The sequence below is a fragment of the Vulpes vulpes genome, chromosome 6 (genome assembly GCF_048418805.1).
Source record: "Vulpes vulpes isolate BD-2025 chromosome 6, VulVul3, whole genome shotgun sequence".
NCBI classification, from domain to species: Eukaryota; Metazoa; Chordata; class Mammalia; order Carnivora; family Canidae; genus Vulpes; species Vulpes vulpes.
In genome coordinates, this window is record NC_132785.1 from 127113387 (window position 1) to 127137073 (window position 23687).

At 54.4% G+C, this 23687-nt stretch overlaps 1 protein-coding gene across 15 annotated transcripts in view; it reads left to right on the plus strand.

Moving 5' to 3' along the window:
* The window catches only part of LOC112930257 (uncharacterized), a 34586-nt gene extending 14563 nt beyond the window's left edge, over positions 1–20023 (plus strand). For 9 of the 15 annotated variants that reach the window (XR_003237087.2, XR_012002307.1, XM_072762338.1 and 6 more), the window contains 2 exons: positions 5270–5346; positions 19648–20023. Coding sequence is in view for 11 of the 15 variants with exons in the window: in XM_072762338.1 (XP_072618439.1) it covers positions 5270–5346; positions 19648–19799 (229 nt within the window). In the remaining 4 variants the exon portion in view is untranslated. Of the gene's footprint in view, positions 1–5269; positions 5347–5688; positions 8150–19647 lie in introns of those variants that run through there. The other 6 variants (XR_003237088.2, XR_012002308.1, XM_072762335.1 and 3 more) reach the window with 1 other exon arrangement.
* The last annotated feature ends 3664 nt before the right edge of the window (positions 20024–23687 follow it).

Genomic DNA, 23687 nt, shown 5'->3' on the forward strand with positions numbered 1-23687 from the left:
TCCAGTGGAAGCAGGTGGGAGGCGGTGGGGAACTCCTCATCTGTGCCAGGGGTGACAGGCCCATCTCTGAGGAGCCCCTGTACATCCCAAAACTTCTAGTGCCTTCTGGATTTTAGACGCTTGGTCCCGTATCCTGGTCTTCACTGTGGAAAAATGATGGCTCTTGCCGTGCTTTTGGGAACTGACCGATGAGAAAGTCTCCAGAAATATCTGTGTTTGTCTTCTCAGCTCCCTTCTCTCCCCCGGACCCCCTCCCCCAGTCCCGGGCTCATGAGGGACCAGGGGACAGAGCAGGTGCTGAGTAGCTGAGGCTGGGGTCGGCCTCACTTGGGATGCGTGTGGGAGGGAATTAATCAGGGGAGAGGGGGCTGGTGGAGGGTGTAGTTGTGGGTCTCTTAATTGCTCTCCAGTTTCTTTGGGCTTAAAAACAATCCAGATGGAGAGTTCTTAAGCCCCCCACCCTGGGGGTCGGGGGAGAGGAAGGCTGCCCACCACCTTTTGCCTGGCTTCTCCGCGCAGTGAATAGGGTCTTTGGCAGGGGCTTAAGGAGGAGACTCTTAGCCTGGGAGCTCCCAGGGCCCGTTTGAGGCCGAACAAAGGCAGAGGCAGAAAGGAATGTGGGGGAGCCCCCCACGGAGCACAGCCACCTGGGGATAATCGGGAGGGCTGAGTGCACATGAGCTTTCCCAGGTCCTGTGAATACATTCTTTCAATAGAAGGTGCCTTTTCTTCAGATGAAAAGGAGAAAAGCTCAATCACCTTCCCTGGAAAGGAGTGTGTGTGTGTTCCCTCCGGGGCCTCGGCGGCCCCTGCCCTTGTGTGTGACGCGCAGACAAGAGGCTGCACAATGACACGGTTAACCAGTCACCCCGTCAGCGCGACCTCGGACATGCTCACGCTCCTTGGTTCTCGGGCTTGCTTTCTGCAAGTTTCTCAGGAGGAAGAATCCTTGCGGCTCGGCCTGTAAACAGGAACGGGATCAAACCGGGCCTGATGCCCGAGAGACAGCCAGAGAGGCAGATGGGGCCAGGGAGACGGGACTCCCGTCTGGAAAGGAGGGGGGCAGGAGGATAGTCAAGGGGCCCAAGGCTGACCACGTGTCTGTGCCATCCGTGCGGGGCCGTGGGCGGGTGGTGGCTCCTTCTGCCTTCCGGCCCCTTCTCTGGGCCGGCCTGACGGGGGGAATTAGAGTCGCTCCTACCAGATTAAGAAATTGGGGGCTGGTGTTCGAGGTTAGGGAGGATGACGGAGGTCAGCGTGGCTCACATAGCCAGGGGCAGCCCGGAGCAAGGGGACCCTGCCAGACGGAGGGCAAAGTGTTGGTGCCCCCCTGGCCCCTCTGGAGCAACTGGGGCAAACATCCCAGCCGTGAGAGGAAGGAGTCCCTGTCTCAGTCTTGGCCAGTGCCCCTCACTGCTGGCTTCTGGGCCTCAGTTTCCCCACCTGTAAATCGAGGCAGTCGCCGGTCAGCTCTGTATATTCCGTAAGGCAGAAGGAGCATGAATGTCAGTTTGGGAAAGACTAGGGCCCTGTTTCACCAGGGGAGGCAGAGGGAAGGCCTCAGGTGCCCAGATTGGGCCCCCACTAGCCTCCTGGCTGGGAGCAGGGCACAACCTCACTACCCAGGACTTGTCGTTCAGAGGAGAGTGTTCTAAATGGGTGCTCTGGGCACAGGGTCAAGCGGCAGCCCTAGAATGGCCTTTAGGAGACCTGGTACCAGCCCACACTCAGCCTCAACCCGGGGTGTGACCTTGGATCCTATCTCTAGCCTTCTTGGCCTCAGTTTTCCCATCTGTAACATGGGACAGTGCAGGATCACGGTCGTCTGAGGGCCCTCGCAGCTCTGGCTTCCTTCTGGCTGCCTCAGTGGTCCTCTGTGGTTTGTTTGCTTGCTGGGTCTTTAGAGCCAGAGGGTGGGAGATCGGTGGTCCCCTGCCATCCCATCCTCTCTGCTTTAGAGAGGAAACAGAGAGCACAGAAGGCTGGTTTCCCTCCCTCCCGCCAACCCCCAGGATAGCAGGCCCCGGGCCTGAAGCCCACTGCTGGCGGCTGGCCTCTACTTGACCAGCATAGGCATTGGGGTCACCATCATTAGCTGGTCCCCACAGTCAGGTTTTTGTGAACATGATCCTGATAGCGCTCACACCCCAGGCTAGCTCCCAGGGACTGCCCGCGTACTTCGGGGCCAGGATGGCATTTTACAGAGCATTTTTCCACATGGGTGGGCCACCGGCCAGGCCTGGAAAACCTTTCTGGGCTGCGGAGTGGTCAGTGTGTAATGAGACGAGCCTCATGGCGGCGGGCCCGGCAGGGTGTGCCATCAATCCCCCGTGGCTCGCCGTGCTCTTTTTGGTCACGAGACCTGGGGTGACACCTCTGTTGGTGCCCTTGCCCGCTTGGCCGAGAACTTCCTGAAAAGCCCATCAGGGTGGTGAGTTCTGGAAAAGTGATCAGTAACCAGGCCCATGCCAGCTGCCTGTCCCAGACCCAGCTGAGAAGACACTTGCAGCGATCTCTTTGCGCCTCCGCGTGTGATGGTAAATAAGCTCACAGAGCCCTCTGTGGGTGCCGCGCCCCGCTCTTGCCACGGTGGGCTGCACCCTTTGTTTTGTGACCTTGGTTCCTATAATACCTGGGAGCTGAAATGAGGAATCGAAAAAATTGCCAGCCTCAATTAGACCAGCGACTGCCTTTTCCGAGGCTGCCTCCGCCACTCCAGCCATTAACCGTAAACATACACCAAATAGGCCCTAATTCTCTCTAATTGCCCACTCCTGAAGCACAGAGTGAGGTTCCAGGAAGAGGCATATGTAAACATCCTCCATGGCCCGGCCAACTGAAATTAGAGGGCTGATGGGGGCCGGCGAGAGAGGGGACGCGATTTCAAAAGATGTCCCAATTACCTCTCCCATTTTCATAAATAGGTCCATAATGTCCAGGCCCCGGTCTTCACAAAGGTACAGGAAATTAGCTTTGCAAAGAGCCTGCGTTTGTAAAGGGGAAGTTGTAGGAGGGTGGTCTTTCCTCAACAGGTAGGAAGCATGAGATCTGAGGCGAGGCTGATTATTTGTATAAACTGCGGGCTCTATTTCTGGAAATCACCATTTTATTGAAAATAATCCTTTCGTGTCTCGCCCTGCACTAAACATCCATAAGGTATTTGTACCAAAGGCATGTCAGATCCGTTAGGTCCTGTTGGCCTCTAGGAAAGAGTAACGTTAAACATCTTGAGATGAAGAGCTAGACTTTCCTAATCCTGTTAAGCCAGGGAGGATGTTTTTGATGCACCCACCGATGCTTCCTACGGGGATGGTGAGCTCAGGGCAGGCATTTATGAGGTCTGGGATCAGATGCTGGTGGCAGTTGTTCTGCTGGACCCCGTAAGGAGGCCTTGTGTTTCCTTTGGTTCCAGACAGTGACTCATCTCTGCAGCTTCTCTGACATCTGTTAGAATTCCAGCCTGGCGCTGCGTTGTCATACATCACGGCAAACCCGGGGCTGGTACACGCAGCTTTGAAACCAAGGCACGACTTTGCCAGGGCTGCCTCTTCACAGAGCAGCCTGGGGTCTGCGTGAAAGCTAATCGAGGGTAGTCAGGAGCTGCGGGGGCTCATGGAGCCCCAGAAGTAGGAAAAAAAAACCCCACAGATGCCCCAAGCTACCTGATTTCTATGGTCCTATTAAATACACCAAAGTTTTTGGGGGCCGGCTCTTACTCCCAAGAAAAGTGGCAGTGCCTGGGGTCTTGCTGTGTGTTCAGGGTCTGGAGTCCCATTGTCACCTTAGGACTGTGGTAAAGACAGGAGGGCCACCCCAGGCTCCTGGGGAGGGCTGGAAACGATCTCAGGTGGTATCCAGCTCAAAATGGGGTGGGAACTTGTACATCACCAGAGTCTGCCTTTTAGTCATCCACTGGCTTGTAACTGTTCGGTTAACATCCATTTTTTCTAAGGACTTGTTTTTTTGGTTATAAAATCAACCGGTTAGGGAAAAACAGTGTTGGGGAGGCTGAAGGCCAGGGGAGGGATTTTTTTTTAGGAGGATTTAGAAGCAAGAGGTGTACCCCTCTGTGTCCCGACCGAGTGGGTGCAGTGATGCGTGCTCCTGGGAGTAGGGAGGCATAGACAGGGGAGGGGATCCCGCAGGGCTTAAGTCAGGGCAGGGGGAGTCGCAGAGGGCCTCTTCCTACCTTGGGGCTCCCTGCCTGCACCCTCTCTTGCCCCAACCTCTGGTCCTGCCCTCACCCACCTCACAGGGCTGTTCAGACCTCAGCTGTGGCAACACCTACTTACCTTCAGAGACTCTACCCAACGTGTGTTCAAAGTCAACTCACTTATAAAAAAGTGTTTTGTTTCAACAAATAGACTTTCATCCCCGCCCCTGAGCAGCCTCAGGTTTATGGAAAAAGTGAACGGCAAGTACGGAGAATTCCTCTACCTGCCCCGTCCCCAGTTTCTCCTATGATTAACAGCTTGCGTTTGTTGTGGCCCATCTGTTAAAACCCATCAGCCGATTGCTAATAATGTCGTTATTAACGAAAGTCCGGTGCTTACGTCATTGGGTCCACTCTTGGTCTTGTACAGCCTGTGTGTTTTGATGGATATGTGGTAACATGGATCTACCATTACTGAACTCACTTTTTTTTTTTTTTTTTATATCTAAGCCAAATGCCTAAAACCGAAGGTTTGGTGTGTCTGGCCATAGCTTTTTTAGGGTGACGATTAAAATGTGCACATAATTATCAAAGTGCAGGTATCTCTCCAGGCACCACGTTCTTCTATCTTGTGATGTGTGCACCATGGTTTTAGGACACGCTGTCCATTAAATATCCCGCAGCCCATGCCACGCTCACACTCCGCCCCGCTGGCTCCTACCTGAGGATGTGCTGTGCCTCGGCAGTGCCCTTCCTCCATGGGGGGATGCCCTTCCGGGGGGTCTTCCCCCCACCCTTTCGGTGTCCAGCTCAGCTGTCACTCATGCAGTGGCTCTAAGTCTTTGGGAGCCACAAAACAGCACTTAGCTCCATGTTTAGCACTTAGCCAAGGGCTCTGGGTCAGGAGCCACGTTCCTGCCTCTCTCCCTGCCCCCATCCACTCCCTACGTAGTTGAAGCTGGGGTGGGGAGCTTGGTGGGTGAGTGAGCATACAAGCCAGTGTACGGAAGAGAGAAATGCTTGATTTCACCAGTTGCACCCTTGCTAGAAGTTGGGGAGTCCCTGCCCTAGTTGGGTGAGGTTCCATGCCAGTGACCCAGTGCTTTGTCATTCCAGTTGGAAGACGCCATCTGGAATCCTCCGTGGAAGGAGAGACCTGGACGCCCGACTCAGCACCCTCCGGCTTTCAAATCGTAAGTTGCTGGAGTATGGGGAACACATCTGTGGGCTCGTCACTGAGGGTGGGGGGCTGCCACCCAGGACACACTGCCGGGCGAGCCCTGTGGGAGGGAACGGCCAGCACTGGCCAGCGGTCTGCTCACGGGGAGGTGGGTGCCCAGCGAGCTAAACTGATTGCGGACCTGGGGGGCTTGTGTTCTAAGACAGGACCCCCAGCCTCCTTGTGTTGTCTCTGTGGCAAAAGAATTCTATAGGCGGCTTCGAGTGCCGGACCCCCCAAAGAATTCCTTCTCTCTCGCTCCTCTAAATGAATGGCCCTTTCATTATTGAGTGTCCCTTTGGCTCTTGTGCCCCAGGGCAGACTAGGATGGAAGTGCCCTTGTGAGCTGGGGGGCCCTTCAAAGGGCCAAGGAAAAAACGCGGGCCGAGGGACCAGCCTCTCAAACGGGCTTCGAGCTCCAATGACCTTCGCTCACCCCCTTGAAATGTCTGGAAAACAGAATGGGCAGATTTTCTGTCTTCAAAGTTTCCGGCTAAACCTCTTCAAGTTCTTTATTGTTTGGGACTGAGACACTCAGCAATGGTAATGGGTAGTTTCTTTTGTATTTGCCTTGAAAGGCCAAAATATTTTCATATTGCTACAGACAAAGCCGTCTATTTAGAAATGAACGCCATGTCTGTCGTTTCCCACTGGGGAGACTGTGTACAACGTGTGTGTGTCTCTGTGTACTCTAGGGTCTTGAAACAGGTTTCTCATGGGGATGGCCATTCACCGGGGTCCGGGGGAAGCGCCTGCCCTGCCAAGGGAGTCTGGGGGAGCCCAGCCCTAACCGCACATCTGTCCCAGTTTGTTTAGGGCGTGAGGCCCGGGAGGGTCTGGCTGCACTGACATTCACTGTGCCTGCATCTGCCATGTGTATATGTTAAGGACCGTAGGTTGTGCCTTGGTGGTCAGCTTGGTGGGAGGAAGCAGAAAGGTCTAAGGTACTGTGGATGTCCTGTTTTTCTTGTTGGGAAGGTCATTTTACTGGTATCTATTACATGATCCAAATAATGGACCATGGATGGATGAATGGAGGCACAAAGAAGTGGAGCAACAAATAGATAGGTAAGGAGGTGGGCAAGCCAGGATGGGAGCACAGTGAACAAGATCCCGTTTGATGGCCAGGAGATTGATCTATAAATCAATAAAACATTGAATCACTGTGTAAAGAGAGCCACACATGAGCCAATACTCAGTCAGCATGCACCAAGGAATACGTGTAAGGCAGATAGATAGTGCCCGAAGTTTACCAATAAAACAATAAAATGTAAATAGAAGAGAGCATGACCAAGGGGTGGAAATGCAGAGGCCAGTAGCAACAGTACCCATGTCATGTGCTTACACAATTTCTAGGAGGCTAGATCTTCTGTGAAGTGTTCGGATCATAAATGATAGCCATGATAATGATCCTTTGGTGGGGAGGAAACTTCTGGAGGTGATGGATAGGTGTATGAGAAGGATCTCGGTGATGGGTTCATGGAGCACGCTTCTCTCCAGACTCATCAGGTCCTGTATGTTAATTATGTACAGCCTTTTATGTGTCAGAACACAATTAAAATTAAAAAGCGTAAGGAGAAGGTCACTGAAAGAACTCCCAAAGCACTGGTGAAAACGAGAGGATGAGTCCCATCAAAACGAGCAGGTGCGAGAGTGAGCGAGCGGGCGATTGGGAGGGAGAGAGAACAGGGCAAAACACAAACAGTAAATAAAAGGAAGAATGATAATTTTCTTAAATTAGGGGATGCACAAATATATAAGGAGGACTATGTTAGGTGATCGTAAACCAGGCATTATGACGAGTCTACAGGTGTGCTCTTGGCATAGACAAATAAATAAGCAGCAAGGACTTCAAAGAATAGGTAAAAAAAAGAGAGAGAGAGGACCCAAGACACCATGGAAGAGAGTTAACCCTTACCAAAAGTTTTCTAATTCTAGACACGCATAAATAAATAAATAACAAAGTGAAAGAAAGCCAAAGAGAGGCAGAGTGAGCGCCCAGAACTGGATGGGAACATGGCACAAGGGGTTTGTGTCCCCTAGTCCCGGGAGCCGAGTGTGTCCCATGAAAGGATAAAAGAAAAAAGAGAATAAAAGAAAATATCCAAATAAAAAGCAAGAAGCACGAGTGGAAAAGTAACAGGTAGCAGCAGATCCAGAGATAAGGGAATGGGTGAGTCAATATATACAGGTAGACAGTGGTGGGATTAGTGGGAAGGCTGTCCTGCAGCAAAGGTTACGGTTAGTCCAATTCTGCAAGCCATGGTGCTATCGATAAAATAAGAAGTCTCTAAATTAACAAGTAAATCAGCATCCAGAGAAACAGATGGGGTGGAGTGAAGGGGAGCCAACGCGCCCAATGGGTGTTGGCAGGGTTGTTATTAATTGTAACTGGGCACCGTAGCGCCCCGAGAAGGAAGGCAGGCGAGTGAAGGGGAGAAGCAAAGCTGCCGCCCGCAGGAGAGAAGGACAGTTACCAGGGTGGTGGCAACTAAATGGATAGATGGGGGCTAAGTGGGAGATCCATGGGAGAGGGTAGGCTCAGACTTCAGGTCATCATGGGTCAAACTCTGAGCACTCACTTCCATTAATAGTGGAGAAAGTAGCCGATAAAGAGGAAGAAAACAGGAAGGAAGAAGGGTCTGAAGGAAGGAAGGAAAGAAGGAATGAATAAATGCACCATGGAGTTGCAAGGGTCAGGGATGGCCATTTGCAGGTGACATTGGGATTCATCGGTCTGTGGCAATCGAGCACCAAGATCAAGAAAATACAAGAAAGGGGAGAGAGAGATAGAGAGAGATATAGAGATAGAGAGAGAGAGAGGGAAGCATAACTGGCCAGGGGCCGGGGGTGGGGGTTGGGTGACGACAGTTGACTATAGATTACCATGGATCCAGTTAGGTGTCTCTGCCTCCAGAAGCCTAAAAATAGTTACTTAACTCCGGAGAAGGACCAGATGGATGCATGAGTGAAGGAGTGAAGGAGAAAAAAAGGTTTGTGTTAACTGATGAGCAGGTTGCCCGATCTCCCACAGAACGAAAGGCAGTGAGAAAAGATCAAAAAGGGTGGGAGGAAAAAAAAAAAAAACCCAACAATGAAGATGGAGGGGAAAATCAAAATTAAAAAAAAAAATCTGTAAAAAATAATAAATAAATAGGTCAGGCGATGAAGTCTATGAGAGGGAACTGGCTTAGCACCGATCAAACACACTAATTCAGATCTGGGGCCCCAGAGTTCATCCATGATAAAAACAAGCCCATAAATAAAAGAGCTGCACACGTAGGTAACATGAGAGCGAGGCCCACACCGGAAGCCAGAACACAAGCCCAGAATTACGACTGATTCAAAACCGGGCCCTGGAGATGGTGATATAAATCCGACACCAAATCACCAGTCCGAAGAATTAACGGACACAAGGGAACCCCAAGCGCGCGGGCGCTGAGAAGGGCCTGGGAACCACAGATGATGGTTAATCCAATTCTGTGCACCTGAGGTCCATAAATAAAAGAATAAATATTGAAATAGATGGGTGACAGGAAGAATGAATGGGTGCAGGAATTACTGAATTAGAAATGGGAATGCCTGGAACTGGCCAGGAGAGCGCTGCCCTCGGGGTTGTCACTCCTCCGACTCGGGGCACCTGAGCCCCGCCCGCTCTGGACAGCAAAATGATGCAGGGACCCGGAGACAGAGGCGAGCAGAGGGAGACTAAGTGCACGAGGAAGGGGAGACGAACACCAGAGAGGGGCACCGCGGGGTGGGGGTCGGGGGGCTCCGAAGGAGCAGGCTCTGCTAGGTGGGATTAGCTGTGAGGTCCCAAAGCTCCACCACGACCGACCTGTCCCCATTTCTAGAGCGAAGGACGTGGACAAGGTGGAAAAAGAAGCAAAAGACAAGAAAGGGAAGATAAGAAACATGAAAAACAAAACAGCCCCAGTGACAAACTGGTCGTTGGGAGAGCTTGTCGGAACAGGGATTATAATTAGTTTACATACACTCTCCTTAAAGAGCTAAATGCATTACCCTCTCTCAGAGAATAAATGAAAAATAAAGGAAATCCCCAGCCCAAAGACAAGGCTGCATTTCCTAGCGCTGTAATAAAACAGATGCAATTGAGGCCCATAAATGAAAGAATAAATACCTAAGCGCCAAGATGACTGAGGCCCAGGAGGAGGGAGGGTGGAGGTGCAAGATGGTAGGTACTAGGTGTGCTGGGGTTGGGGGGCTTGCCTGACGGGTACCCCCACCCCCAAACCAGGAAGGGAAAGGAGGGCCCCCATTGGGGGAGGAGCGGCAGGAAGCCAAGGAAGGTGAGATTTGGGAAGAAATACAAGGAAGGAATAGGGCACAAAAAGGCGAGGCGAGCACATAAATAGGGCTCGTGAAGGGAGGTCTGCAGGACCCGGGCTCTGGTCAGATGGGGGCCGCTCAGCTGTGGGTGCCCATAGATGAGGGGGTCAGGTGGAAAGGGCTGGACAGAAGACGAACAGGAAGGGAGGCAGGGGAAGGAGGGCAGACAGGAGGGAAGGGGTTTCTGGGGCCCTGAGTTGCAGAAAGAGAGGCTAGAGGAGGGGTGGCTCTTGGCACGAGGGGTGCTTGGCGCACACACCTGGCCCGGCAGGGAGGAGCTGGCTCAGGAGACCCTGGCCGCGGGCTGCCGCGGCGGTGTCCTGGCTGTGCGGCCCATCCCACCTCATTTCTCTGATCCTCAGTTTACCCATCTGTAAACTTGGAAGCGCATCAGCTTCCTGCTTGGATTGATCATGGGGGCAAATGCTGTTCAGCCCGTTGGGAGCGCCCCGTCGATGGCCCTGGGTAGGCGGAAGGGCTCGGGCGCCCCCCACCCCAGGCCCCGCAGAAGGCTGTGTGAACAAGGGGTGTGGGGCCAGGTGGGTGTCTTGGGCCCTCCCTGGGCCGGGTCACCTGTGAGGGAGGCTCTTCCCGCCAGGGGGCAGCAGAGGGTAAGGGAGTTGGGGCCCCGCCGCTGGGCTGTCCTGGGTGTGGCGCCCCCTCCTGTGCAGGGGCTGTGCAGGGAGAGGCAGGTAGGCTAGAAGGCGGCCAGGAGTCCTGAGAAGGGTGACCCAGGCGCCCAGAGACAAGTCACCAGAACCCTTGTTCATGCAACCATCTGACATGTGCCCAGGCGCCCTCCAGCCTGCTCTTCTATGGGGTGGGCCGCGTGCCCTTCTCAACTGGGGGTCTCAGGCAGGTGCACCGCAGCCCGGGGTTACACACGTGGTCCCGGGACCCCGACCCCCTTGACATGGCATCCCCAGAGCCCGTTTCAAGGCCTCACTGTCTTCTCGACTGTTTTCCGATGTCCTCTGTATTTGGGCAGAGATCGCGTTGCGGTGTGTGTTGGAGTTGTCCTCTTTCCTCCTGACCTGCCCTCCTGGGGCCATGGCAGGTCTGGAAGGTTGTTTGTACTGACGTTTCCGACCCCAGGGACTCCCTGGATCTGTCCAGTCTCTCCTCTCTCTGTAGCGGACAGGATTTGTGCACTTGTGTGTTGTGTGCCTGTGTTTGTCTGCAAAAACTAGAACCAAAGTCCCTCTCAACGTCTCAATCTCTCTTTGGGACATTAAAACAAAATTGAATTCTTAGCAAGTGCCCTGAGCAGGAGGAGCCATCGTGGCCGGAGCCAGGATGCATGGCTGGGAGCCCCAGGAACCCAGAGGAGCCCGCCTGGGGTGGGTCTTATACCTGCCGTGACTTTGGACCTTGGGTGGGGACAGGGGGTGGCCCGTCCCAGGTGCCAGGTGGGGCTGCTACTGCAGGCCTGGCCAGCCCTGCCGAAGGTGTTGGTTGAGGGCATTAGAGTGGGGGGCACAGGATTCCAAGCTGTAGGGTTTGAGACAGGGTGTGAGGAGGGAGTGAGGGGGACTGGGGTGACTTCCGTGCCTCTACGGTGGCCCCAAATGGATGATGGAATTCGTGTGTCAGGAGCCACCCTTCTGTGCCTCCATACCACGTGTCTGGGCCACGTGAGCCCATGTGTTGGGACTGTAGGACTCCGCTCTCCTCCTCTTTAGGATCTGGGGGCTCTGGGCCCCGCCTCGGCCGGCCTGCAGCCTAGGGGGTGCACTGGCTACCTTGAGACACCTGCTAAGACAGAGTCCCCAAGGAGTTACCCAAACCAGCCCAGGTGTTACCATGTGGACTAGGCTGGGAGTGGGAGGGGCCCGGAGCTGAGAATACCCTTATGTGGTTATTTGAAGTCAGCGGGGGCTTAGGAAGACTTTAAAATGTTGGGTGTGCAGTGGGGAGGAAGAGGGAGCCATAGCCGAACGCCCAGAGGGAGCAGAGGAATAGGAACAAACCTGTAGGGGAAGCTCCTGTCCACGTCTGAGTGGCTGTTGTGGGGTCTCGGTGGCTGGAAATGGGCCAATGGGAGAAGCTCCAGGGAGACTCACTGGTGCCCCGATGGGTGTGTGGGTTGGGATCCAGTGGGTTATCTGTCTTCTCAGGGATGCAGAAGGCATGAGGGTTATCAGGTCAGGACACTCAGAGCTCTGTGGCTCCTTAAGAGTTTTAAATCTAGGGTTCTAAGGGTCTCCAGTTCTGGGGTGCTGAGATGCAGGACAGGGCTTCACCCCCCGCCCCCCCCCCCCCACTGATGGCCGCAGGAGCCAGAGTGGGATTCCTGTGGGGGCCCCGGCGGGTTCTGTCCCGACCCACGCATGAGGTCTGACTTGGGATCGCAGGGCTCCCCTCTGATCAGGGCCTGTTTTTCTTTCTTTTAACTTATTAAAACAAGAACAAATTTTGTCTCTTGGACTTTGACTTTTGCATGCACTCCATGCACAAATCCTTCCCCTGGTGACACCAGGAGCTCTCCTTAGGTTCCCCTGTGACTCCTAACCCCCTCCTCGGGAAACTCAGCCTCAGGGCTGGCCTTCCGGAGGCTGGGCCTCTGGGGCAGACAGGCCAAGGCCCCCCCTTGTGTCCTAATGTAAATGGTGTGGATGGTACATGACCTAGAGCAGGAGGTCACCCATCACGCTGACACGTCACCCTGCTGTCTTTCTCCCCTTCCAGTTCTTGTCTGTGGGCATACTTTTTTTTTTTCTTCCCAAATGGACATCTTTTTTTTTTTTTTTTTAAATAAGCATCCAGTTTTTAAACCTTGCCTTCTTCACCACATACATCCTGCGTTTTCCATTCAGTATTTTTGTCATCAGCGTTCTTCTTTTTTCCATGAAAAAAAAAAAAATCATCGCCTCACTGGCTGTGTTGTGTCGCATCGAGTGGTTATATACCATCATTTGCAATGCCAACCTGCTATTGTTATGTATAACTCATCTTTTTTTTTTCCCCCTAATGCTATGAATTACACCACGGCGAATGGCTTTGCACACCCACTTTTTTCATTCTTACGAATTGCTTTCCTTCACCCTGAAATGACCATTGCTTCATGGCATGCCAGTTTCTCCTGCTAGACTGTGAGCCCCTTAAGGGCAAGGAGCTTGCCGGATTGATTTTTGTACCTCCAGTGCCCGCCATGTCGTAGATGCCGCATGGATGGCGTGCTGGGTGAGAAGGTAGAAGGATGGGTGAGTGCATGGATGCTGAATGTATGGATGATGTTCCTAGGGTTGAGCTTCTTGAGTGAAAGGCCAGGGAGTTTGTATGGATGTTGACTAATTTCCAAGGGCTTATAGCATTTTACAATGTCCAGCGATGTATTAGCATTTTGTTAAGATATATTGCTAGATTCTCTCTGTTAAAAAGTGTTTTTCTGTCATTTTAACTTGCATTGCCTTGATTACTAATGAAGGTTGAGCGTTTTCACATATACCTGTTAACCAATTGTATTTTCTCTTCTGTGAACTGTTTGTCCAAGTCCATTGGGTCATGGCTTTCTGGTGAGACTGGTTCAAGGTTGGAATGGATGTCCTCGGGACGTAGTGAGCCCTCCGTCACTGGAGCATTCAAGGGGGCAGACACTTGGGTGAGGGTAGTTTTAAGGAGATTCACAGAGCAGGCACAGGGTTGGTCTAGATGGCCTCGCAGGTCTATTTGACTAGGATTTGCTTCTCCCTGGAAATGGGAGGTGGGGACATCTTCCATTTGGCAGCCCGGCAACATTTGAGGGCCCTTCCCCTGGGGGGGCGGGTGGTTCTTCATGCATTTATGATTTATGAACTCTAAACCGCAACCGCACCCTCTGGAACTCTCGTGGGACAGGAATCTCTCTTTGGCTCCCTAAGGTCCAGAGAGCTGTGCCTAGCATCTCGTGTAGTGAGCTGGTGACTTCCCAGCAGCCCTGCCTCACCTTGGGGAAGCCAGACCCCTGGGCCGTCATTTCCCACCTCTTAGGGAATCAGGAGAGGCCATCTGCTGCCCTTTCCATCGCCAGGGTCCTGTGATGTGTGAGCAGATGTCCCGAGGCCTCAGATGGATGGGACGTTTGGATCAGGACTGGTGGAGAATCCTCCCTCGGTTTTTCTTCAATGGGGCAATTAACTTCCGTGATCCGAGCAGCAGACTGGTCCCCACGCTCTTCTTGGGCTCCCCTTGTGCCCACCACAAACTAACCGCGGCTCAAAGGCCATCAGGACCACTTGGGGAGGGTGGGGCCCTCCCTGGAAGGTAGGAGGCTCGCCCTACCTTCCAGAACACACTCTGCCCTCAGCGGGGGGCTGCTTCTTCCCGCCGAGCCCTCTACTATAGCACCGAGCGCTGTTTGCCTGCGTCACAATCAGTCACGCACATGTCTGTCCCAGCATCGAGGCTTGGGAGGCCAGCAATGACTTCCAGCATTAACTTCATCCATCCATCCATTCATCCGTGCGCTTGGCCTCCATTTCTGGACCTGGTGCTTCGGCCTCTCCCTTCCCCGAAAGCAAACCTTTCCATTTTGGGCAGGCTGTGTAGCGCCATGGGCTGTGGTCATGAAGCGAACGCCCGTATTAGAGCTTTCTCCTCCGGGGTCACTGCTCTGAGCACGTCCCAGCTGGACTCATCTGCCACTGTCACCCACACGGCTTCTGTCCCCATGGCGCTTTCCCAGGCATCACCCACCGCGACGGATCCAGGGCCGGGGTCCGAGAGGGCCCTCCAGCCGTGAGCGGAGGTGTCCTCCCCAGGCCGCCCTGCCTGGTGCATGGTCCCTGCCATGAGCTTTGCCTTCAGCCTCTCTGCTTCCTCCACCAGATGGCAGTGGTTGTAATTCACCCCCCCATTCCTTCATCCCTTCATTCCTTCACCGCCCACAAACATTTTTCTCAAATCAGCTGGTGCTATACTAGAGCTGGCTCCCAAGGACTCATCCCGATATCTCCTTTTGGGGGAAAAGACGAGCCTGTCTCCAAGAGGCCGTGTTTGTGTGCCAGCAAAAGGCGCGACCCTTGGTCCGGCTCCCAACTTCTAGAGCCGAGTTCTGGTGGAAGTTTGGTTGCCTTCCCCGGCTCTGTTCCTTACAAAACTAGGTTGATTGGTAATCAGCAAACTGTGTCCCTGAGTGTTCAGAAATCATAATCTGTGTCCTCAAGAGGCCAGAGTGACGGCTGGGGGGTCTGAGATGAACGGCCGCTTCTGGCCGTGAGCAGGCTTTTAAGTCATTAGGACACCCTGGTCTTGCCACGGCGGTGATCTAAAGAGCGGTTCCTGTCCCTTCGGAAATTAGTTAATGCTGGGCTCGATTTAGAGAAAATTGGGGGAGATGATTGCTCACGGAGGTGACAGGGAACATGCCCTGTGCGGGGGTCTGTGCAGAATTATCCATTGGCAGACCTGGGCATCCAAGGCACGTGGCACTTTGCAAACCCCGGACGTGGCCCCGAGCATTCACGTGGGTCGCGGGCCAGGTGGGGCCCCCTATAGCTCCCTGCTGCCCCTGTGGGACAAGGCAGGGCTCCTGGGGCCTCTGCTAGGAATTCTGCAGTTTATTCATTGCACCGGAGGCGGGGGTAGTGGGCAAAGCCAGGACCCTGGAGCTGGACAAACGTGTGTGGTTTAAACTGACCTTGACAGCTTTGAGTCTGTCTTCTGGGGGGACAATGGCACCCACCTCGCAGGGCTGTTGTGAGGACTTTTGTAACCAGGGCTTTGAACTGGGATTCTGAAGGCGGTGCGCGTGCCCCCGGGGGGCTGTGGGCTGGGGGCTGGAAGGCGGGAGGGGCAGCCCGACTCAGCAGGGTAGAGGAAAATCACTTTGCCCAACATGCAGGAGGCATTGTGGAATAGAGTGCCCAATTTGTAGGACACGGTAAGCTCAGACAGGAGTAATTTCCGCAGGGACCTTCATGCTGGGGGGATGGGAGCCTCTTTGGGCAACACCTTTGGCCCCCCCCTGGGGTACGCGTTCACCCTCACCTCTGTAAAAGGTTGGAAGCACCCGCTGTGTCTCGCCTACCGCTGTGTCTGGCCTGTGGGCGGCACTTCCACATGTCCCCCTGCAAGAGACCTCTCCTGGCCGTGTCCTCCCTCCCGAAACATTAGGCGTCAGCCATCAAAGACACTGCGATGTCCCCTCTCTCAATTAACAACAGTTGGGCTCAGATGCCAGCAGCCCGGATGCCTAACACAGTACCAAGCCAGTGGTAGGGGTCGCCTTCCAGTTTTGTTGAACGGATGCATGGGTGAATGGCCAAATACCGAATTGTAACCAAATGCAAGTGGCAGATGTTAAAACCCTCACCAAGAGTTTGTATTTCCTCCTGATTAACCTGTTAACAATCGTTGTATTGTACCTTACGGACTCCTGTATGACGTGTGTTGTTTGAAAACCGGGATTCTCGTTTTGGGTGTCTTGCGACGAAACCTTAGCTGTCTGTGTTTTGTGTTAGAAATCAGAGCCCGGCAGACCCGGGGGCCACTTAACCGACTGGGCCGCGGTAGGCGAGCCCCCTTTCCTCTCTGACCCTCGGTCTCCTTTTCTCTGATGGGTTCCCAGAAAGCTTCCTCTGCTGGGTGGTTGTGAGGCCGAGGGCTGGGTCAGCTTAAACGCAGCTGATCAAACGCTGGCTCTCAGTGAGAATGGTTGTATATTGGGGGTTGTCTGGAAAGTTCCAAGCCCTTGCTGGTTCTCGGTGAGTAGAGAGCATTGAGTTTATGCTCAGATTGTATTTCAACAGTCAATGGAACGTATAAGACAGAGGCTGAGTGGTCTGCAAGTATTTAGCGAGTTGGCCCAGGGTAGATACTGGTTTGATTAACGAGTGACGGCTTCTTTCCTTCCTTGGAGCCTCCCCCACAGCCCCACTTTCCATCCTGGCTGCTGCTTCTCACGTGGAGGTTGCGCTGGCCTGGGTGGGTGACTGCTTTGAGTTTGCTGTACCTGTCGATGCCGTGTCTGGTTTTGTGGGGGCTTCTGCAGACATCCGTGTGTGCCCTGGGTCGAGTCTGCTAGGCAGGAAGAGCTGGGATGGGTGAGGAGGGTGAGGACAAAAGCTCTTTGAGGACAAAAGCTCCTTCTTCTACCCTTTAGGCAAAAGGCCTGTGATCCTGATTTGCTCACATCCCTCTTCCTTCTTTCTTGGGCTGTAAGGTGAAGAAATCGGTCTGCGGTCCCGTCTGCGGGCCTGGAACCGAGCTGGGGTGGGGCTGTCAGCCACCACACCCTGCGAGCTTCCGTGGGCCCAGTTTCTAGACGAGGAAGTTGAGGTTCAGAGACACCTGGAAATCGGAGCCAGGAGGACACAGTCCTTCATGAGGAGCTGGTGCTCCTTGACCCTGGCAGCCCAGCTCTCCAGTTACTTTGGCCTGGCTGTGGTCCTGCAGGGGGCACAGGCCCCCAGAGCTCACTTGGGTGCACGTGGGACATGGAGGCTTGCTGGATTAGATAAGATATTACGGGGTTATTTGGGGTTGGGGGGTCTCATCAGGAGACCTCTGAGTTTTTTTTCCTGGCTCTTGTTCTGTTCTGTCATCCCCAAACGCCATCCCGGGTGGGCTTGTGTTCTGCACCCCCAGGCTCCCTCTTGCCCTGTCCTCCCTCTGCAGAAGCCTCACTGGCCTCCCCTTCTTTCTGCCTCCCGCTTTCACAGGCTCGGTGGCCCTCGCTGCTGTCAACCTGGCCACTTCTTGCAGCAGCCTGAGTTTTTATTGTGATGTCTGGCCTCCACCTCTGTGTACCTGCCAGTAGGAGCGCCAGCACACACACCCCGATATTCCCCTCCCTGGGGCTTTGCTGAGGGGGCCCTTGCTGTGTCACTGTTGCTGTCTGCCCCCTGGACATCTCACATCCTTGAGAACGTGCCTGAGCAGAGCGGGGGCCTTGCCTCAGTGCTCCCGAGGGGGCCCCACGGAAAGGACAGGTGGATAGGACCCTTCTCCCAGAGGACTCTTGAGTCTTGTGTTCAGGTGTCTGCTCCCCGATGGGCCTCAGGCTCCTTGAAGCTTAGGCCTGTGTGTGACCCAGGATGAGGGACTCCCCTAGGGGCCCAGTGTTTACACATCACCATCCCCTTGAAGTGGGCAGGGCTGGGTCCCCGTTTCCTGAGGGCAGGTGAGGAAGTTGAGGCTCAGTGGGGTCACAGCCAAGCTGTACTTGATCCTTTACTCTGACATCTATGCTTCTCTGGCCCTTGACAGCACTGTTAACTGCACTAGTGGGCGCCTAATAGATGCTCACTGACTGACAAGGCAGGGTTCCCAAGGCACGTGAAGAACTGAATGGATTGTTGGCTGACCCGCAAGTTGAATCCATGTGTGTTTAAGAGGCAAGTGTGCTTTCTTGGCACAGACTCTAGGGGGCGAATCCTGAGGGTCTCACCCCCCGGCAGGTGCAGCCCAGAGGGCAACCACTAGAGGGTCCCTCCTGAAGGAAATGTCTGTCTTCTGCCCATTTTTGGAAGTATTTATGTCTAGAATAAAACTTCATTTAGGCTAAAGTGTCCTCGTTTGTGTTGTGGCCCAAGTCATTTCGGTAACGTGGCCTTTGGTAATTCCCGGGCTGGAGGGATGCTCTGGTCATGCCCACACCCTCTCTGTGGTTGGCTGCGGGCCCTGGGGGTGTGGAGGTCTCCCCCTGAAATGTCTTTGTCTGCACCATTGGTGACAGTTCACCTGTAAGGCACATGCCAAGTCTGAGATGCAGCCGTGGGCACCCAAAAAACGAGGGCTGGGGACTGGACTCCACACCTTGGTTCCTTCCATCTGCCCTCACCCCCAAAGCGCAGTACATGGGTACAAGTTGAAGGATGGGACTCTGGAGGTCTTGCTCTTTTGAATTCTGGTCCTGGTGTCACCTTTGGCCGGCGCAGGGGCCTTGGGCAGGTTACAGGCACCTCGAGTCTTGATTTTCCCACCTGTAGAACGGGTGCCGAGGGACAGTATCCGTTCAAAGGATGCCGGTAAGCACCGAGTGCAGGCTGCGTGCCTTGCTGCACCCCATATGCTGGCTCTGAGAGTCATGGTCTGGGGTCGAGGCCACCCTGGTGCCTGCGTGTGTGTGGCCTGGCCAAGTTTGCTCACCTGTAACCTGGAAATAGTCATGTTTACTTGGCATGGTTATTGTGGGATTCAATGAGATTGTTTATGTGAAAATAAATGCTTTGTTACCTGGTGCACAGGTGGCCTCACCCCTTGTCCTCCGATGGGCCCTGGGTTTGGCCACAGAGCCCTGCAGCCTGTGGGCCCTGGTGGCAAAGCCCAGTGCTCCCTGAACTACGGTGGCCCACCTGGCTGTGGCGCGGAGTGGAGGGCGTCAGGGAAGCACGCGGCCAGCTCTGGGGAGGAGTGAGGGAGGGAAGGTTTGCTTTTAAATACAGAGATTTCACAAGTTCAGAGGGGGTGGGGCTGAGGCCAGAGGTGGGGGTGGTGGTCAGGGAGACTTTTAGAACCTCCCACCTCCACCCCCCCACCCGCCGAGGAAGAGGAGGCCAACACTTTAGAGAACATCCAAGTTTAATTGGCAGGGTGTGGACGGGATAGCTGGGGTGGCCTTTAGAAAGGCCGAGAGTTCCGGATTCCGGGTCAGTGAGGTGAGAACTCTCAGAGGCCATGGGTGCAAGGGGGTGTCAGGACTAAGGGCACGCTTCTAGAAATCTCTGCAGGTGGGGGAGACTGCAGGGGGGTTGGTGGTGATGTGTGGGAGCCCCGCGGTTGAGGGGCACTAGGTAGAGGGGCAGGAGCTGGTGCCTGGGTGCTCCCCTGGCCCCCCATGGCTGCTGGGAGCCAGGGCCTTTTCCCCGAGTGGTCCGGTGGTGTTCAGTCCCGGGTGCCTCTCTCTCCTCTCCTCGCCCCCCCGGCCTGCCTGTCTGCATGAGAACTCTTGTCAGCCAGTGAGACCGGGAGCAGGCCCCTTCATCTGCACCTGTGTCTCTCTCAGCCTCCGCAGCCACAGGGACACCCTGCACACGTTCCCGCGGGACAGGCCGGACCCAAAGACTCTGGACCAGGGCCGCCCCCTGCGAGGAGGGGCATGCCCTCCCGGCCTCTCCTTGCATAGCCACCCGCCCTCTGACTGATGGACTACACTGATCTGAGGCTCAGACACGTGGGCTGGACCCCTACCCACCCCTCACGAACCCTGAGACTTGGGGGAGCCACCGAGCCTTCACTGTCCGCACCTGAGAAGTGGGCTCGGACAACCTACCTCACAGGGTTGTTGTGAGGAGCGAGTGATGCGGTTTGAAAGCGCCTGACCTGGGGCTTGGCACACCCTCTTGTGCTCTCAATAAATGTGTTTCTTGCCTTAACAAAAACAGTGATGGATGTGCTACTAATATGAGGAGGGCTGAATGTCGGGTGTCCTGTCTGGCTGGGGTTGCTCTCACCCAGGGCGTGTGGAGGGCGGGGAGGGCCGGGGAGCCAGCTCTGACCTTCTGTGGCTGATGTGTGCTGGGGTGAACTAACTCGGGCTGGTCCCCCTTCTTCTAATGGTTTGGGACATCAGGTTCCTTTCCAGAAAAGAATGTAGCTGGGGGGTGGAGGAAGCCTGAGCTGAGTGCAGCGTTGGGGGTTCCCGGAGCCCCAGGGGGGCTGCCCCCAGGCTGCGACTCTGCCTCCCCTCCTCCTGCACTCCCAGGGCCCTGCAGGGGCCGGGCAGAGCTGTCGTCCTGCTCGAACTGACGGTGAGTGTGTGGCCAGCCTGGTTGTGACCCGGGGCCAACGCTTGCTGCACAGCATGGTTACTGAGCTGGGTGGGACCCTGAGGAGGCTGCAGAGGGGGCGCCTCAGACGCAGCCCCTGTTCCCACTGGCACGGGCGCTGAGCCTTGTGCCTCCGAGACCCAGCTCAGGAAAGGCAGGCTGTTGGCCAAATGGTGACAGTGGGGAGCCAAGGGCAAGGGAGCTGTGGACCCGAGTCCACACGGAGTCCTGGGGGTCAGCACACCTGGCTTGGCTGCAGCAGATGGACTGGACACGCAACCAGAGGGAAAGGAGAGGCTGACTTCTGCCACCGTCACCATCAACACCAAAAGCCACCACCACTGCCACCTCCATGACCTCCCCCTCCTTCCTCCTTCATCACCTTCTTGCTGCCTTCTCCTCCTCTCTCCTCCTCCTCTTCCTCTTTCTTCTCTTCTTCCTCCCCTCCTCCTCCCCCACGCAGGGAGGTGCCTCAAGAGAACTACAGGCGAGTCCCACCACGAGTGTGTGGGGCTGAGCATGGCCCCTTTGCAGAAAGAAAAAAAACCACCTTGGTGCCCATGGCCATGTCTCAGCCAAGGAGACTTGACCCCAGTCCCCGATGGAGACGACCACACCCATGGTGCAGAGTATGGTCCAGGCAGCATGGAGACAAGGAGAAGATGGCTTCTAGAGTGTGTCCCACTGAAATGAGTCCATCCTAGCCAAGATTGGGCCAAGAGGCCAGGAGAGTCCTGCCTGTGGTGGACAGAGCCTCAGCCTCTCAAGACATTCAGATGTCCGTGATGAAGGGCCCCCTTGATGTTCCAGAGCCGAGACCCCAGCTCCAGCCTCCACTGAAGCTCAGATGTCCATGATGAAGAGCCCTCTAGATGTTCCAGATGTTCCAGAGCTGAGACCCCAGCTCTAGCCTTTGATGATGTTCAGATGTCCATGATGAAGAGTCGTCTTGGTGTTCCAGAGCCGAGACCCCAGCTCCAGCCTTTGATGAAGCTTAGATGTCCATGATGAAGAGCCCTCTAGATGTTCCAGATATTCCAGAGCCGAGACCCCAACTCAAGCCTCCGATGAAGCTCAGATGTCCATGATGAAGGGCCCCCTTGATGTTCCAGAGCCGAGACCTCAGCTCCAGCCTCTGATGAAGCTCAGATGTCCATGCTGAAGGGTCCCCTTGAGGTTCCAGAGGCAAGAGATCAGCTCCAGCCTCCATTGAAGCTCAGATGTCCATGATGAAGGGTCCCCTTGATGCTTCAGAGGCAAGAGATCAGCTCCAGCCTCCAATGAAGCCCAGATGTCCATGACAGAGGGGCCCCCTTTGATGTTCTAGAGCCAGCACCCCAGCTCCAGCCTCCAAAGAAGATCTTGATTCCAGAATGAGGGTCCCCTTGATGTTCCAGAGCCGAGACTGCAGCTCCAGCCTTTGATGAAGCTCAGATGTCCGTGATGAGTGGCCCCTTGATGTTCTAGAGCCAAGATCTCAGTTTCAGACTTTGATCAATCTCCTGCATCCAGAAGCAGAGTCTCCTTGATGTTTCAGAGCTGAGACTCCAGTTCTAGGCTTCGATGAAACATGAACATCCAGAATGAGGGTCCCTTTGATGTTCCAGAGCTGAGACCCTAGTTCCATCCTTTCATGAAGCTTGGGCATCCAGAATGAGGGGTTCTCTTGATGTTCCAGAGCCAAGACTCCAGGTCTGGCCTCCAGTGAAGCACAAATGTCCATGATGAGTGGTCCTCTTGATGTTCCAGAGCCAAGACCTCAGCTCCAGACTTCAGTGTAGCTTGTGCATCCAGAAGGAAGATCTCCTTGATGTTCCAGAGCTGATTCCTCAGTTCCAGCCTTTGATGAAACTTGGGCATCCAGAATGAAGGTCCCCTCAATGCTCCAGAGCTGAGACATCAGCTCCTGCCTCTGATGAAGCTCAGATGTCCATGATGAAGGGTCCCCTTGGTGATTCAGAGTAAAAACCTCAGCTCCAGCCTCTGATGAAGCTCAGACGTGCAGAACTGGTGAGAAAGCCTCAAGGCTTTCTTGGACAAGACTTTGCTTGGGCAGGACTGGGTGTATTGAGACTGGAGATGGCAGAGGAGACTCTGTTCTCCACCCATGGCCTGCAGCACTCCTCAATAGCCACACCCGAGGTAGCATTTGGACCCCATAGGAAGCTGGGTTCCAGATGCATTAGGAGAGGTGTGGAGTAGGGACTCTTGGCAGGAGGAACAGTGTTAGGAAGATCATGGCAGTCGAAATAATGGATTATGGGTGGTGCTGCTGACGAAGCTTGCCCATGAGAGTGTATCTGTGCAGCAAAGCACCGTTTTTTATGCCTTTTAGTTGTGCTGGACTCATGGCTGGCTGCACACCAGCCTTGACCCATGGGGCTGCCAAGTTGGCTGGACCCTGGAATGTAACCCAAGCTCGTTTCTGCGGCTTAGCTCCTCTCCCAGGGGAAGGTGCTAAACGCCCACTTGCCAGACTGGCGTGAAGCTGTGACCTTGGGGCGGGTCAGATTTGGTTGCCTCTTTCTAGCAACGGAAACTCACTGAGGTTGGGACTGAGACAGGGCCAGGCCATCATGATGGGTGTGAAGACAGCATGGGAGGCAAGGGGCGCCTCCAAATCCATGGGGACACGATGGCAGCTTCCCAGATGCAGCTGCCCTCTGGGCTGGGACTCTGCCCCGAGCACCTTGATGATAGCTGTGGTCCTTCGGGAACTCAGTTGACACCAGACTGTCCACTAAGCTGGAGAGATGACAATGAAAGAGAAAAGGCCAAAGATAATTGACTTTCTCAGAAACCATAAGAACTTCGTGGGTGGATAGAGTCGAAGCTATGGAAAGTGTCAACTTTGGGAGAAGAGGATGCACGGGATCTGGATGTGCCGACTCCGAAGTCTCTAGACTGGGAGATTCTGAGAATCTGATATCAACAGTTATGCCATTGAGACACAGCTCCAATAATACATCCCAGAAACTGACTTATTTTATGCAGTTGGAGCCTGCAGGAAAAGGGAGCAGCTAGCAAGAGTTCTTGAAAAACACATCCTAACGATGCCAACATCATTTTGGTGTTATTTCCTGGAAATTCATTAGCATTTGGAACTATGCGCACAAAAACTTCTTTTATGAGTAACTGGAACTCTAGACCTGGGATGGAATGGAGGAGAAATGTCATCCTAGAGGACTGCCCTGCCCTACCCCCACCCTCATTTGGCCAAGTTATTTTAGGAGGTTTCCAAGAACAAGCAATTATTAGAATCACTCATTGCTGATTT